Here is a 17,048-nt window from a genome sequence, read left to right as displayed (position 1 = left end):
AGCTGGGCAGACATGGTTGCTAGGTTAGAAGAGTTGCACATAGATTTCTTTACTTTTTAGTGGAATGATTTTATATGTTAATTGTTTGATTGTAGAGCAAATAAGTATCTTATTTTTACTCTTGTATTCCTTTTGTGTTTGGCTATTCTTATCTATTTGTTTTGTTAAGGTTGAATAGGGTTTTGAACCAATAAATAAAAACATTTTAAAAATGTGTGCTCCTGCGGCACAGGTTAATCATTGGTGCAGACCTAAGGGGGACTACAATTGCGAGAGGTGAAGTAGCTTAAATCGGCAGATCACACCACTGTTCAATGCATTGAGATGTCATGGCCAGCCTCTTCCATCTAGTAATTTATAGAATTATTTTTTTCCTGATCTACGGTGGTCTCACACAGTCTGAGGCAGGCAGGGTTTGGAGCAGCTCCTGCAAGCTGGGCTTGCGGACCTGTTGCTTTCAGCCAACTGCTGCAACAGTTAACATACGTGCTTCAAAGACGCATGATCGCAAGACTCTGTCCAGATTTTGTTTTCAAAGTCAATAGTGAAATTTCTTGCGTCAGAATGGGGCTCAGTAAGAAATTTGACATACACGGTTCTGGAAGGCCAGGTTAATGCAAGGGAATCAAATGTATATTGCCTCGGGGGCAGCAACGCGTACCTGGCGTCTGTCTCTGGCTACCGGAGGCACCCCAACCCTCACCCTCTAGATTCAAATGTCTCCTTGTCAAACAGCGCTGCATGCCATCAGAAAGGAATCATCTCATATAGATGGCAATGATTTAATGTGCATATGCATCCATTTTCATGTCAGGCTGGGAAGATCAGTCCCGTAAGAGAAGTCACATGTTTGATTACCAGAAAGGCAGTCTCAGCCCTCCACCGTTCCAATGTTAATAAACTGAATACCATTAAGTTGAGAAATATAATCACGGCACTTTGAGGTGCGAGTAATTTGTTAGAAGACCCTATAAATAAGTGACTTATTTCCAACACAAGTGATATTATGACATTTCAGGTACATGACTACAATTTCTAATGGTGAACAGAACAAAAACAAAGTAAATAATAGCAAACTTACCAGCTCGGGTGTGAAATTTTTCTCTCCAAACCAGGTCATCAGATACTCCATGACACTTGTCACTGTTGCCTTAGAATGAACATTTAAAAGATTGCTTACATTTAGGAAAACGAAAAGGCGCAATTTTCAATTTGACATAGCAAATGAAGCAATAAATCACATATAAGGAATAGTGTGCTTTTCTCTGGTACGACTGCCCAAAATTCAATCAAATATTAGTGCTGCTTCGCACTAGTCACAGAGACATGCTTTTCAGAAACACCTTGATAGTCCACTCTGTCCAGCTAAGAATATTGCCAATGATCACCAGTTATTTAAAATGTTTAAACTTTTCACATCAACCAGTACATCAGATTAATTTCTTTCACCAACGCTTATAGGTTACTAAAATGTCTAAATGAAAACTAGCTTTTTAAATAGCCCTTTGCTTAGAGGCTGATGAACCAACAAAAACACATGACACAATAAGGAAGATGTTAACCCCTTAACTGCCATGGGTTTTCCCCTCCAGTGCTAAGGCCTTTTTTGGCGATTTCAGTATGTCGCCATTCAATGCCTTGTAACATTTTTGTTACATGAGATATCTCGTCCAAATTTGGCCCCTTTTTTCCCCATATCTAGGCAGTCGTAACTGCACCCATAAATCCTAGTTTGCTGTAGGGAGGGGGGGGGGGGGTGAGAGAAAATAACAAAAGGGAGAACATTTTGTTTTTTTTCAAAAAATGCCAATTAAATGATGTACAAAGAAGCCTGTGTTTTTTTTTCTTGTAAGAGATAGGAACAAATGGTTTGCTGTGCTGAATTCCCCATTTTCCTGGCTTTCAAGAACAGGTTGAGTGGAAACGAAAAAAAATATTTTGATATGGTTATCAACCGTTTTGTGAGAGGTAGGCGATTTTGGCATTTTCTTCCCAATAGGACAGGCCGGGATGGAATGGAAGAAAAAAGTAGGAAAGCTGAATGGGAGGACAGAAAGGCATACATTTCTGAAAAGTAGACAAAAGCTTAGGACGGGGTGATTTGCACAGGTTAGGTAGCAACTATGTAGGGAAAAATTCTATAGTTTGGGGAAAAAGCGGCAAAGTGACTGAAAAAAGGTATGTGGTGGAAATGGTTGGCCTGATACGCCAACGACTTGTTGGAATTTTGAGAAAAACAATGCTCCACTACAATCCCCCCAACTCTTGCAGTTAGGAAATCACACATTTTTTGTAATGTTTCACAAAACAAGCAGTACCACAAGCCAAAAACGGAGCCATGGTACACAGGAGTTTTATGCTTACGGCCTAAACAGACGTACTTAGCATGTGTAAATAAGGAAAACAAATGTGGTGAGGAAGGGCAAGCATACACTTTTTTAAAAGAGCACAGGCAGACCTTTTGAAGGATAGTTGACTTGTGTAGGTTACAAAAGTGTACAGTGCCTTCAGCAACTACTAAATGCAGGTCACATTTGGGAAATGAAAGGGTGTGACAAAGGGCAGCAGCAAATGGGTTGAAACATTATGAAAACCAAGCAAACAACAAATGCTGTACCAAATGCCATACGTTCCCTCATTCCTACAGGTGTCCCAACGAAAACGGTACCTCACACGTGTGGGTGTACCCACTTGGGCGCAAAGGGAAAAGCCTAAAACACGGGTAACCCCATGTCTATTAGCACAGCAGATTTTCAGGAATTTTGCGCACCATAAAGATTTGGGCCTAGGGTGTCCAAGCCACCAAGGAAAACTGAGAACTCCGTGCATTTCTGAAAAGAGGGCACCCATGGGTATCCACAGAGGTCTGACTTGCGCCAATCGGCACATCATTTATTACCCAAAACCCCCGGCAAAGTCTGAAACGTGGCGAAAAAGACAATTTTTGCACATTCCCCTCTGTACACCCACCGGAACACGCCGCCAGCACGAAATGGCCTACCCTCCCGCATTCCCACAGGTGTTCCGACGAAAACGGTACCTCATGTGTGGGTACACCTACCTGGCCCAAAGGAAGAAACCGAAAACACTAGTAACCCCAAGCCTTTCAGCACAGCATATTTTCCGGAATTTTGCTCATGCGGACAACCTACAGATTTGGGCCTAGGGTGTCGAAGCCACCAACCAAGGAAAACGGGGAACCCCATGCATTTCTGAAGAGGAAACCAGTGGGAATCCACAGAGACCTGACTTGCACCAATCAGCCCGGAATTATGGGGGGCACCTCATGCAGCCCTCCCTGGGGGTCCTAGGAAGGGCTGCATGAGGGCCCCCTCCCTCCATTTGGGGTGGGGGAGAGGGCCACCACAAAATGTGACAGGCCCCCCGGTGGGTGGGGCAGTAGGTTTTGGGCACCCTGTGCCCATCTGCGCCAAGGGAAGTTAGGTAAACAAAAAAAAATGAAAATGGTAGGCTGCATTTTAGGGGGCGGCTGAGGGGCACCCTAAACCACTGGGGAATTTTGCAATGTAAAGGGGGTTGTCCCTCTCGCCCCCCACCCCAAATGGAGGGGGGCATCTCATGCAGCCCTCCCTCTGGGCAGATAAGTGGGGCATCTCATGCAGCCCTCCCTGTGGTCAGATGCCCCTTCCTATGAGCATATATCTGCCCCCAGGGAGGGCTGCATGAGTTGGCCCCTACTCCATTTTGGGAGTGGTGGGGGAGAGGGACACCCCCTTTCCATAAAACATTTCCCTGATGGTCTAGTGGGGGGACACTCCCACAAAACCAACCATGTATTTTTTTTTGGGGCCCATTCCTAGGGGCAGATGGGTCCCCATCTGCCCCAGGGAGGGCCCTAACCTGCAGGCCCCATCCTTTGAGGGGCCTGCCCACACTTTCCTGATGGCCCTCCCTCTCCCCCTCCAAATGGATGGGGGGCACCTCATGTAGTGCTCCCTGGGGGCAGATAGGGAGGGCTACAAGGGGTGCCGCCCCTTCCACTTAGGGTGGGGGGGAGGGCCACCCCCCCTTTCATGGAAAAAAAAATACCTAGTGGCCCCCACCCAAATCTATTTCATTTTTTTTTTTGGGTAACCCCTTCCCTGGGGGCAAATGATCACCCATCTGCCCCCAGGGGTCTCCACAGGCCCCATGCTTTGGGGGTTCAGGGGGGAGTGGGAGGGGGCTGCTTACCTAGTAAGCAGCCCCCCCACATCACAAACCGATCCTGGTGGTCTAGCGGCATTGCTGGCCGCGGATCGAGCGCTCTGCGCCAACGACACCTCCCTCGATCTCCAACTTGCAATACAGCCGGAGATCGAGGGAGAGGGAGAGGGAGAAGGGATCTTACCTTCTCTCTTAACCGCGGCAGCCAAAAATGGCTGCCGCAGTGAATTTACTTTCAGTTTCATGTCGGTGTGCATTACGCACCCGACGTAAAACTGACGGTAATCCAACCCCTGGGCCATGAAGAGGGACATCCCCCCCTCACATAGCCCAGGGGTTGGATTACAGTTTTGAGCGAAACAGAGTGCCTAAAAGGACAAGCTAGCTCGTCCTTGGTAAAAGTTTATCTTCATGTTTACAAATGAATTGTGTGTTTGAGACCTGCTTATTTCCCCATGTATGTGCACCATGAGCTGAGACCAAACCCTAAGGAAAGTACTTTAAGAACATATGACAAGGTTAACGTCTAGATATATAGCACCTTTTGAATTTTAATATTCTGACTGTCAGTGAACAAAACCACCTGGTCTACATACGTCAGTGAACAAAAACAAGTGGCCCAGATGTGAGGTCATCAATGACATGTGTGATGTCATCTTTGATGTCCTGGGTGTTAGTCTTAGCAGTGCACGATGGTGGCGCAAGTTATGGTTGCTTAGCTTACCATAACTGGCGAATTTCTGAGGTTTTTCGGTTTTACTTGTAACCATTACACCCCTTTAACAATGTTTTTTCAGTCAATTTCATGGGTTTTTACCAGTGCATGCTATTTTCCTACAGCCTACTAATATCATACTTACCCCAATATAGTAACATTTTACAAAGTTCCACCTTAAAACTCTGCCATTTCCCACCATCTAGCATCATTTTTTATACTTCTGCACAATTTCTGCAACTTTTTCCACTGTTTGTGCGACCGTCGATGTCCGCGAATGTCCGACGTCATCGCGGAGCTTCCCGGCAGTGCCATGTGACCATGCGCGCGCGCGCGCGGCATGAAGATATGTCAGCATCCACACTTTCTTATAGGGTCTGTGTTCGGCGCATCCCGGAAGTGCATTCGCAAGTGCACTGACTGTTGGACTGTCTGCCCGTGTTTGAGCTGCTCCCAGGATTGTGCCGACTGGAACTCATCTCGCAGGACTATTTCGAGGTGCCCGTCGGCAAGAGGAATTTCCTTGTCCCACGAAACGCGCCTTGCTGGACTGCCGCTGTGACGTGGTGCTCTGTGTGCCCACAAGTGCTTTCATTGGTTCCCTCCAACTCACGCCCACCAACGAGTTTCCCGCAGCCCATATTTTCCGAGTGCACGCGCATCCGCGCGCGCGCATCCCGGAAGTGCATTCGCAAGTGCACTGACTGTTGGACTGTCTGCCCGTGTTTGAGCTGCTCCCAGGATTGTGCCGACTGGAACTCATCTCGCAGGACTATTTCGAGGTGCCCGTCGGCAAGAGGAATTTCCTTGTCCCACGAAACGCGCCTTGCTGGACTGCCGCTGTGACGTGGTGCTCTGTGTGCCCACAAGTAATTATACGAGACGTGTGTTTAGTCCCTCTATGGTGTTGTGTTCTGTTGTGTTAGGTCTCGGTTAGGAGATACTGTGTTTGTCCTGTTTGTCTCTTCTCTATTTTGAAAAAGTTCCTTCTTTTTGTCTTAGGTGCTTTCATTGGTTCCCTCCAACTCACGCCCACCAACGAGTTTCCCGCAGCCCATATTTTCCGAGTGCACGCGCATCCGCGCGCGCGCATCCCGGAAGTGCATTCGCAAGTGCACTGACTGTTGGACTGTTTGACGGGACACGGGCTGGGCTGTTTAGAGGTGATTATAACGATTCGAATCATAGAATTGTAAAGACGTGTGACCTAGAACATTGGAAGGTCCCGTCTACCAGTTATACGAGATTATAGGAAAATTAGAAAATATGGTTAATGGCTTACGTAGTGGGCGAAAAATCCGTGCCACCATACCTGAATTTAGCAACGACTCAGATAATACTATAAATGAGTCTATCAAGGAGGTCTCCCTATCTGCCACAGCTAATATGGGGCTATCTATAACCGATGTTTCTTTGTGCGTCGGCCCTATGCACAACTCATGCTCCAGAGTTATGGCTAGGTTGAGCCCGTTGGAGAACGCCCCCACTATCCACCCCTTGATTGGAGTCGATGATATGGGATTGACCGACTCTACTGAGACTGTTGCTACTTTCAAAATTAATGATCTTAATGATTGCGAGGAGATATTGTACAATCAGTCTCCTTCGACAGCTTTAAAGTCGTTTACCAACTCGAGCGTTCCGCCTCATGCTGGGGGCACGTTAAGTAACATCAAATTAGTAGATGTTTCTATAATACCACCTGGCATTGAGGCTGCATTGGGGAATCGTATGAGGTTCTCAAAGGCTCCTTCCACACCTGTTACTCAAGCTAGATTTGGCATAGAAAATGTGCACTTATTTCACAATGCTGATGCAGTATCACAAACCACGAGTGGGACAGCTAGTATCGGCCCTAATAAATTGATGGGAAGGGACTTTAATAAACTTAAATCGAGTTCCCCCACTGACACAAAAATCAATAATAATCCAATAGATGTACTTTCCCTCTCAGAACATGAAATTGCGATGTTCTCTGCTTCACAGAATCCAGATGTTAGACACCTTAGTCCCCATAATGTAATGGAGAAGCAACAATCATGTAACGAATATATGGGTACTGACTTTCCGGTAATGACAAGACTATTAAACCTGTTAGACAAAGGCCATGAGCAAACGCATGGTGAAATAGGTATCCTAAAAGGTGTTTTAGTTGATGTTTTGTCAAAGATTAGCAGGATAGAAGGTTTTCTATTTGCCTGTGACGTGGGTGCTAGTAGTAAAGGTATAAAAAAAGTGGATCACGTGTCAGTAAATCAAACGATTTTTCCAGATCTGAAATCTGAGGCGACTCAACCTCGAATTGAGTGCATACATAAGGCCTCGCAAACCTTGGCAGATCCAAGGATGGCAGGAGAGAGTAAACCATCCTTTGCTGCCATCACAGCTGCCCCCAAATCTGAGCCCAAAGAGGTGATAGAACCAATGATTCAGAAGCTGTCTTTGGCCATCTCAGATAATGTGCTGGCCATTCAGCAGCTGACGAATCGTCTTAGTGAGCTTCCGACTGCTTTGCCTCCTGCAGATCGCATTTTTGGAGAAATGAAGGGTACAGAGACAGGGCCACATACAGAGGGGAATATACTCCCTTCCAACCTCTCTGATCTTACCAATCTAATCGATTTAGGTGATGAATTATATCCAAAAGAGCCCTCCATAGTCACCCTATCCTCACCCATTCTTGCTCAAGTCCCGAGAAGAGAAGTTATGACTAGGAAGCAGAGAAAAATGGCTGCTAGAGCCCAAAAAAGGAAATTCCACCAAGAAAAAAATATTAAAGCTGCCAATAAAAAAATAAAAAATGACTTTACGAAATCACACGCCCTCAATGAGGCGGACAAGAAATCTTGCTCTTCTATAATATCTGAAGACCAGGTCATTGACTTGGAACAACTTAATTCAGAATCCAAGGAACTGCTGAATCTACCTAGGTCTTGTGATTCTCCTGGTTCGAACCCTAAGGGACAACGTGCTAATAATTCCAAAACGCATGCTAATCTGGAACGAGGTACCCAAGGTCCCGCAACAGTTTCTGTACAACAAGATTCAAACCCGGAACCTATTAATCTTAAACAATCGAATTTGTTGAATTTTTTCCCTAATATGAGAGTTAAGAAAGCATTGCACATAATGAAGGGAGGAAGTGGTCTTATACCGTTGAAAGAGCATAGAAAACCAGCTCAAACACAAATACCCAAGATTGATATTAAAGAACCTCAGGAAGGTCCTCAGGTTCCTGTGCGCGGGAATGGCTTAACTGACGATCTGAGTTTGGAAAACCATCGTGGAGTAATCATTGGGGCTGAAGTCCCCCCTGTTAAACTCCCAGACGAGGTTGATTTACATCTTTCCCCAGACATGCCATCTATTATGGGTTGGGAATCTAATGAAACATCGCATGGGAAAATGCCTTTAAATCGATCTGCTATTCTTAAAGCTTTCCAGGATATACCAGCATTAAGAACCATTAGATCCTCTGATATCGATTGGGTCCGACTTTCTTCTAATAATAACAATAGGATGATCTGTGGTTATCACTCGCACATTATCATGAGAATGATTTGGGCCCAAAGATCTGATTTCGAACTGATAGGTTTAACCCCATCGATATTCCAAAATGAAGATTCAGCTAAATCTTTTGTTGACAAAACAATTCCCAAACAGGTCACACAATTAGGGTTGAATGAGGGAGTATTCCCCGCCCCATTAAATGACGAACTCTTCAAACAATTTATGACATTAGCGATGGCCTGCTCTGGTATTAAGTCAAATGATCATCCAGTCCAGATTTCGACTTCTCACAACATGGCCAATAAATAGAATAAGGGGCGGGGTTTTACTTTAATGTCCTGGAATGCCTGCGGCCTGAAAAATTTTCGGCTTTGGGCATCTCGAGTGGAACCTGAAGTACGCCCCGAGATAATCCTGATTCAAGAATCTATGCATTTGTCCCACTTTGATGTCCCAGGGTACTGTACCCATGTCCAACCTGCTATCAAGGGCCTACTGGGACGTCCTTCTGGTGGCCTTGCCGTTCTCACTGACAAGGCCTGCAGAATCTCCTCCGATTTAGTCTTTGCTAATTATTCTATAATAGCAGTAAAACTAAGAGGTATGGGATGCGGCACCGGTACATTGATGGTTATTAGTTTGTATTGGAATCACGTTTACATATCTCTGCCCAATTTACATGAGATACTGGACAAAATCCTTGTTGATATCATAGCCGACGATCCCGGCATTCCTATAATTGTTGGGGGGGACTTTAATGCCTCGTGTTTTACACCACCCAACGGGATACACTCCCGTCCTTCTACCCTTTCTATGCATCTGGGGAAACAGTGGGTTGACTATTTCCTCACATGGGACATCCAATTGGTGACCCCCAACCTTGACCATTATGGATATACTTGGGCTCGAGGTGGGGCATCATCAATGATTGATTACTTCTTTGTCTCTACTAATCTTATGCCAGATGTTGTTTCATTGGACATACGTGACCCAGCACTAGGTGATCACATGGCTTTATTCCTTAATTTGAAATCTTCTCTCCGACATTACGATAAAGATTTGGCTTTAACAACTATTGCTTTAGATAGGCCAAATATCAGTTTGCGTTGGAATGGTAGACTGTGCTCAAAAATAATGGATCGACTGAAATATGACACCACTATATATGTTCCCAAGGTTAGAGCAGGTAGTGATTGTCCCATTGTCGAAAGGAATAACGAATATAGTATCCAGACCCATGTTCAGTCTCTAATATTTACAAATCAAAATACCCAAACAGTGTCGCATCATCATACATTTAATCTAGTAATAAAAAACCTTCGCAAAGAGAAACGCAAGGACATACGGAGCCTTGGCCCTCCCTATCTAATGGGGGATAATTACGGAAAGCTAAAAGCGAAAATCAATCAGAGATACCGTAATACGCTCAAAATCATGAAATATGAGTTGCTGATAGCTGACAATCAGAAGATCTTATCCTGCCTTTTAAGACATGACTCCAGACAAGTTTGGTCTACCTTACGACAGTTGACAGGAGTCTCATCATTGGTGAAAGAAGCAGCTGTAACTGCCACTACCTGGGTCACATATGTACAAGCTAAATTTGCCCTTCCGCCACGATTTGCTGTCATCGACACCAAGAACTATCATACCATGATCTTAAAAAAATCCCCTTGGGTTTTGGATGATATCATTCGAGCGATTGATAAGATTAAGCCCTCTCGGGCCCCCGGCCCTGATGGCATCCCACCATGCTTGATAAAGAAGGATCCCCTTTTTTGGGCTAGAATTCTTGAGAATAAATTTGATAGTGTCTACCTGACAGCCTGTATTCCACCTTCCTGGTGTTCGGCGAATATCATCCCGATTTATAAAAAAGGGAGTTGGGATGATCCGAACAATTTTAGACCTATTGCACTTATGGATGCATCAGTGAAGATTTTTACCTATTTACTGCTGGAATCCATTTTACAGATCATAGATCAGCTAGACATTTTGCCCAAATATCAGGTGGGCTTTCGCAAACGCATGGGGTGCACACTTAATGCGTTTATACTAGCACATCTATATGCCCAAACCAAGGGGAAACATACTGGTCCAATTTATATGGCGGCCTTGGACTTAACGGCGGCGTTTGATTCAATCATCCGCGCAATTCTCTGGGAAAAAATGGTCGCTTTTGGTTTCCCGATGTCCTTGGTGGCCATTATAGCACTGTTACATCAAAATACCACATATCGAATAAGATTAACCAAAGAAGGTGCGCTAACTGATAAAATACCTACAGAAATTGGCCTCAAACAGGGGTGTAATTTGGCTGCAGTGCTGTTCAACCTATATCTGGCCGACCTTGATTCTGCTTGGGCTGATATTGTTTCATTTCCAGTGAAATTGGGTAGTTTGGCAATCAACTGGCTTGCTTTCGCGGATGATCTTTTGTTTATGGATCGCACCCCGTATGGCTTACAGGCCAAATTGACAGCCTTTCAATCTTATGCCTACAAAAATAACCTTCAAGTAAACACACAGAAATCGTTTATCATTGTGATCTCTGATGGGAAAAGGAAAAATATTAAGTTTACCTGGTTGCTTAACGAGTGTGTGATCCCTAAGGTCAAGATGATGCGCTATCTAGGTTATCAGCTTTCCGACTCTTATTCTATAGGAATGTGGAAAGAGATCATTAATAATAAAGCTAAACCCCTCATCTCACAAATGAAGATCATATATCACAGATACTGCAAATTTTCCTTGGACCCCTTAATACAGTTCTACCTCCTAAAGGTAGAACCAATACTTCTGTATAGCCTAGACATGTGCTTATCCGAGATAGAGCCTTACCTGGATTGTATTCAGGGGAAATTATGGAAGCAAGCTTTGGGGATGGCGATGTCAATACCGAACACGATGATCTGTCACGAAGTTGGGATCTTACCCCTATCTGCCAAATGGTATTGGCGACGACTTAATAACTACGTCAAAATATTGGCTCCACCGAAAAAATCCTTATACGAGGATTTAGCACAATTATTGTATGAGGAGAATGTACCCTCTTTGGTAAAATTTAAAGACAAAATGGATAAAATTCTAAATGAAACCTTGATTGACAAGGATGACTTAATTTTAGGAATCCCAGCTTGTAAAAAGAAATTCCAAAAATACTTCTGGTGTGCTATGGTAGATCAAATTGGTAAAACCAAAATGTATTATGAATATGCCAAATTCACCAGAAAATTTGGAGATCGTGCGCAATATTTGGACATCTTTCCGTGTAACACTGCTAGAAAATTATATATGAGATTTAAACTGAATCAATTTATTACAAATGAAAGGTTGTTCCTGTGGGATCCCTCGAGCCACTGTAAATCTATGGGTTACTGTCGCTTTTGCGGACAAGGAAGAGTGCTCGAAACCCTGAAACACCTTACAATGTTTTGTCCATTTTTTAATTCCCAAAGAAATCTATCCTTTGGGCTGTACATGTATAATGAATCTGACACATGGAGAGAATCCTTGTGGAGAAGGTGTATGGAAGGTGTTAGCCAACGGTTGACACTATGCTTGACAAGATTTTTAGGATCTTTGGATTCAATTTTAATAGCGCAGTATAAACTGCTTATAGAAACTACGGTTTAGCTCATTTCGAGACACTGAAGTTTTAATCAGAGAATGCTAGTCTATTCTATTATGTGTTATCTTACTATGTGTTAATTTGTTATTGAGGAATCGTTGATGAGAATATTAGATGTATGTGAATGTATAAATGTGATTGTAATTTGAAAAATTGATTCATAATTCTCGAAATGTTTTATGCTACAATTTTATATGTAAGTTGATTAATTTTGTAAAGGTTTGTTTTAAACCATAAACAATAAAAAAAAAAAAAAAAAAAATATAGGGTCTGTGCTTCGAGGACAGCTCAGAACTGCATTTTCTACTGATCTAGGAACTTTCAAGCTCCTACACCTATTCTTACTCATTATCCATTAACAATCTAGAACAAAGCACATACCTGGAAGAATATTAGCAAAACTGCTATTTATCTTAAAATGTCATCAGTTATTGCCACTCCTCCTCCTCCTCCTCCTCAAAAGCCACCAGCACCACCAGCTGGAGGACATACACAACCGAAAAAGCGCAGTACTTCAAAAGACAATGAAGAGGATCAAGAAAATGAGGTAGAGGAAGTGCCCACCTCTAGCACCCAGAGAGACTCGTGGGGGCGGGGGGGGGGCGGTTCGGGGGGAGGCAGTTCTTTACTGCTGTTGGGAATGTGCCAAAAGCTAAAGCTACCAAAGTGAAAGGCACTGAATGCAACTTTTTAATCAGTCGCGGACTACCTGGACAGTACTCCTATGGGACCACCACCATGCGCTACCGCACCAGATCTCACCACTGCAATGCTCTCAGAAAGGCGGTTTCTTTTCTTAGCAAGTAGTAGACTTTCTTCCTCCACCTCAGGTTCCTCAACCAGTACTGTACCACACAGCCTACTTCTGTGGGACACAAAATCCCCCAAGCTACCTTGCCAGCAATAAAAGAGGCTGTTGGTCCATCTCTTTCAAAAGACAACAGTGCTTAGCATATACTGCAACACCCACTCTGCAGGGGGAAGCAATTTCGAAGTGCTTTTGAAGCTGTAATCAAGGAGCATGAAAAACACTGCCCCCTATCGTAGAAGTAACACACGTGCAACATCTTCCCCTGTCCACCTGCCCCCTCCATATTAGTGCTTGGTGCCTCTTCCCTCATTTCCCTCCACGCCTTACGTTCTAACCTCCCCTGCAAAATAAAATACATTTAAAAAAACAAAAAAAGAAAGGTTTCTTTAGGAACCAACTTTCACAGTTAAAAAATAGAACTAAAAAAAATAATCTTATAGACTCCATCTACTTTACATTTCTCAGTAAAGTACATAGACTCAATACGATTTTCCAACATTTCCATTAGCATTTTGTGTTATGCTAATGGGCATAATGTGGTGTTCATCCCCTGTTCCAGGAACGGGGGATAACAGCCCGGCAGCCCAAGTTATCAGCCCCAAAGCGAAGGAAGGGCGGATAACGAGGGCTCCGGACCGTTATCCCCCCATTCCAGCCCCTGAAATGGGGGATGAAATCAATTAGCACCCCAGTTTCTAAAAGTATTTTTCTTCCTACACCGGCACGCCTGTGGCGTCCCGCTGTAGGAAGAAAAATCCTTTTCCAAGATGGCCACCATGGAAAGGAAAGAGGGGCTCCATAAAGAGCCCCTCTTCTCTTTCCGTGGCAGCCTGCAGAAGGCGAAAAGAGAACCCTATGACCATATTACCACAAGCACATTTTTTTCCTTTTCAAACCTATCCCGATTTCGAATAACTTTACCACACAGCCGGTCCCAGGTGGACATGGCCACTTTAACCCCATTTGTTGTCCCTCATGGTCATGGCCAGTAGCCAGATTGTCCAGGGCATTGACCTTATCCATGACCCAGACAATCTGGCCACTGCCCATGGCCACAGGCTATACCTCAGTCACCAAAGGTATATCGCTATTTTTTTACCTACATTATGACACGTCAAAAAATAAATCACAGGCACATTTGCAAAACCATGCTTTAAGGTCCTTGCCAACGCTTCTTACACCAGTTTGCTGGAAATCCCCCCTCATGTTTTATTTTTTCAAACGTGTCAAAATGTATGTACATACAATAGCCATAACTTAGCTGCCACTTGACAAAATCCATTCAGACTTTACACAAAATATTCAAAATTGGGTCTATAATCTTTCTGAAAACCTTTGTCCACATTTGTCAAATGGCAACAAAGTTATAAGCCATCTAAAAATGTTGAGACCCACCCTCTAATTTAGCCCCCTCTTGACAAAATCCCACGAAACTTTACAAATACATGTATATCTAGATCTAAAATCTTTTTGCAAACTGTGTGGATTCGTCAAATGGCACCACATTTATAAGCCTTTACAATATTTTGGGACCCCCCGCTCTAATTCTGTTCCTTCTTGACAAAACAGCTCCACTCTTCCAGAAATTCCAGAATTTCATGCAGTTTCATTGAGTGGCACCAAAGTTATAAGCCATCCAAAAACTGCTTTTCACCAACCCAGTAATGCAGAAAAAGGCATAGACTGTACCCGACCAACCAGACTGTTTGTGGACTTCTGGGGTGAAAAACACCCGTTTTTTGGCTTCTTATGGCCATATCCTATCCCATCCTCATCACCCGCGACCTCCCCAGAGATTGACGAGTGTTTGCGGACACTGGCGGATTTCCGCGAATCCAACATGGTGGCCGTTGACAAAAATCGAATGCATTTCACGCTTTTCACCATGCAATCAGCGGGTGCGGCCGATGTTCGCGGGCCCCATGTCGCCTTCTGAATCAATAAGAAGCCTGTCCGCGGACCGAACCCAGAAATCACAAATTTGTAACTACTATTGGGCCGCTTAAAAAAAAAAAAAAAGAAAAACTACTGATGGATTTACACCAAGTTTACAAAAGCACGCTTTCAGGGACCAAGCTGATGATCCTGCCGCAAATCTGGTGAAAATCCGTCCAGCAGTTCGGGCAGTAGACGTGAGCTAAAATGTTTTCCATTGCGTTGTCAGAAAACGTCAGAAGGGCCCATATACTTTTTTGCAAAGTTCGGGAAGGATTCGTCCAGGAGGAGCAAAGTGATACGCCAACCAATTCCAGTTTATTTTCATCACAGACAGCGCTCCCCCTCTGATGCGGACGTCTGAGGCCACCCCAGCACGCTCGGTGAAGAACAGAAACCCAGCTGTCTGAAGCCCCTGCTGCCCCCCCCCCACCACCACGGTGATTTTTGGACCGCGGTGAATACGTCAAAATTCTTGGACGAAAAGGCAAGAAGTTTCCCAACGGAGCAGCTTTGGTGAATCGAGTGGCTGCTGGATGTTGAGATTACGTGTATAATATCTACACACGCTCAAGTGACCTTCTACAGTGGTCTGAAGGCTTTGACCAGATGTAGATGCCAAAAGAAATCCTATTAATGGTGGAATATTTATCCACAAGGTTAAGATTGTCTGAATATTGATGAGCAATTTCTTGAAAACAAAACAGCACAGGCTACAAATTGAGCCGAGGTGCACTCACGCCTATATTATATAGACACATATTTGCATATGGGGTATACAAAAGTAACATCACTATTCTGAAGAAATGTACTTGTCCTGAAGAAGGCTGTCAAATCAAGGGTTCGACAAGCACTAGCGATAGTGCCCAACTTTACCCAAGGGCCGAAACATGTCGACTATTGTATAAGACTAAAGAACACCAGAAGTCTTACATCTAACTGCTACAATTTGAAGTAGTCTGTTTGTATTAATGACAAATACCCCTATCACAGATTGTTTTTTAATTGTGTTTTTGTAAAATTGTGAATGAATATTGATTGTTTTTATGTAGAGATATTTATCTTTTTGTGATATCCAATAATAATAAAATGTGTTTTTTGATATTTAGATAGTGGAAAGTGGTTCATTAACAATGTTAACAATGTTTTGTTACGTGAGTTGACAATTGTCACGCCAGCTGTCTTAAAGGATAAAATTACGTCCTACATTGGACAATAGAGACTAATCATCCATCCCAATATCTATAGGCGGAGAGTGGGGTAATCTGTTTCTGTTCTAATATTTTTATCACAGATTAAAAGACAAAATTATGCGTTTTGTAGCCCACTGGCTCACAAAGTCACACGGTTGCTCTGGTTGTTTAGTTAAATAGGTAGTCCTTTGTTCTCTATGGTAATGCAAGTGAAGTCCTATTACAATTTCTGCAGCCTAAAGCTCACCAGGTAAATGGTGGGCAAAACTTTCAATAATGCATTCAGCCATTTGTAAACGTTCTGTGTCCATTTTTTGGTTGCATGTCAGGCTATCTTGACATTAAAGAGCACAAAATTACCACTAGGAGCATGTTGATGAGGTAGCGAATTTATACCTTTTGGAGATTTAGAACCGAGGTAGATATTTAAACACTAAACGTGCAAATTTGCAATATAAAGTAATAATGCTTTAGGATAGAAAACTATTGTTTATGATGAATTCATACATGTTGTCCAACTGTATTGGAATTGAGCATTGTTGTGGTTATTACTTCAGGCTCGATATCAATAGCAACAGTCTGTGAAAAATACATGTAGAAATGATGAGCACTAAATGTGAGAGTCTGCAAGTTAAAGTGCATAGCGCCTGAGAGTCAGACGTTTTTTCTGCGGCTTATAACTTCGCCCCCCCCCCCACCCAGTTGAATACTCACCAAACTTTGCAAAACAAGTCTATGACCGGTTCGTGCAGGGGGGCCAAAGTTATAGGGGGGTCCCAAAACATTTTTATTTTCCATAGACTGAATGGCAAAAGACTTTGCGCACGGGTACAGCCCGAACGGCTGGATGGATTTTCATCAAATTTGTGGCAGGAGCGGCGGGGGCTTGAGTCAGAAAGAGTGCTTTTGTGTGTTTGGTGGAAATCGGACCAGTACTTTTGTTGCAAAGGACTGAAATGTACGTCCCAAAAAATGTGTGATATCTGGGTCCGCTCTGCGGATCCATTTCCCTGTTCGATCCGCGGACCAAAGTCTCATTTGCCTGCAATGCGCCGTGCTGTCGGCGAACAGTGGACACGACCGGTG

At 43.7% G+C, this 17,048-nt stretch overlaps 1 protein-coding gene across 3 annotated transcripts in view; it reads right to left on the bottom strand.

Moving 5' to 3' along the window:
* GEMIN2 (gem nuclear organelle associated protein 2) overlaps positions 1 to 17,048 on the bottom strand; it is a 704,794-nt gene that overhangs the window by 280,250 nt on the left and 407,496 nt on the right. For all 3 annotated transcript variants that reach the window (XM_069637505.1, XM_069637504.1, XM_069637503.1), the window contains exon 7: positions 1,082 to 1,150. In XM_069637505.1, the coding sequence (XP_069493606.1) occupies positions 1,082 to 1,150 (69 nt within the window). The remainder of the gene's footprint in view (positions 1 to 1,081; positions 1,151 to 17,048) is intronic.

Source organism: Ambystoma mexicanum, chromosome 14, assembly GCF_040938575.1.
Source record: "Ambystoma mexicanum isolate Mex_15411 chromosome 14, UKY_AmexF1_1, whole genome shotgun sequence".
Lineage (NCBI taxonomy): Eukaryota > Metazoa > Chordata > Amphibia > Caudata > Ambystomatidae > Ambystoma > Ambystoma mexicanum.
The sequence above is the reverse complement of the archived record's forward strand: the minus strand, read 5'-3'. Positions and strand labels throughout refer to the sequence as shown.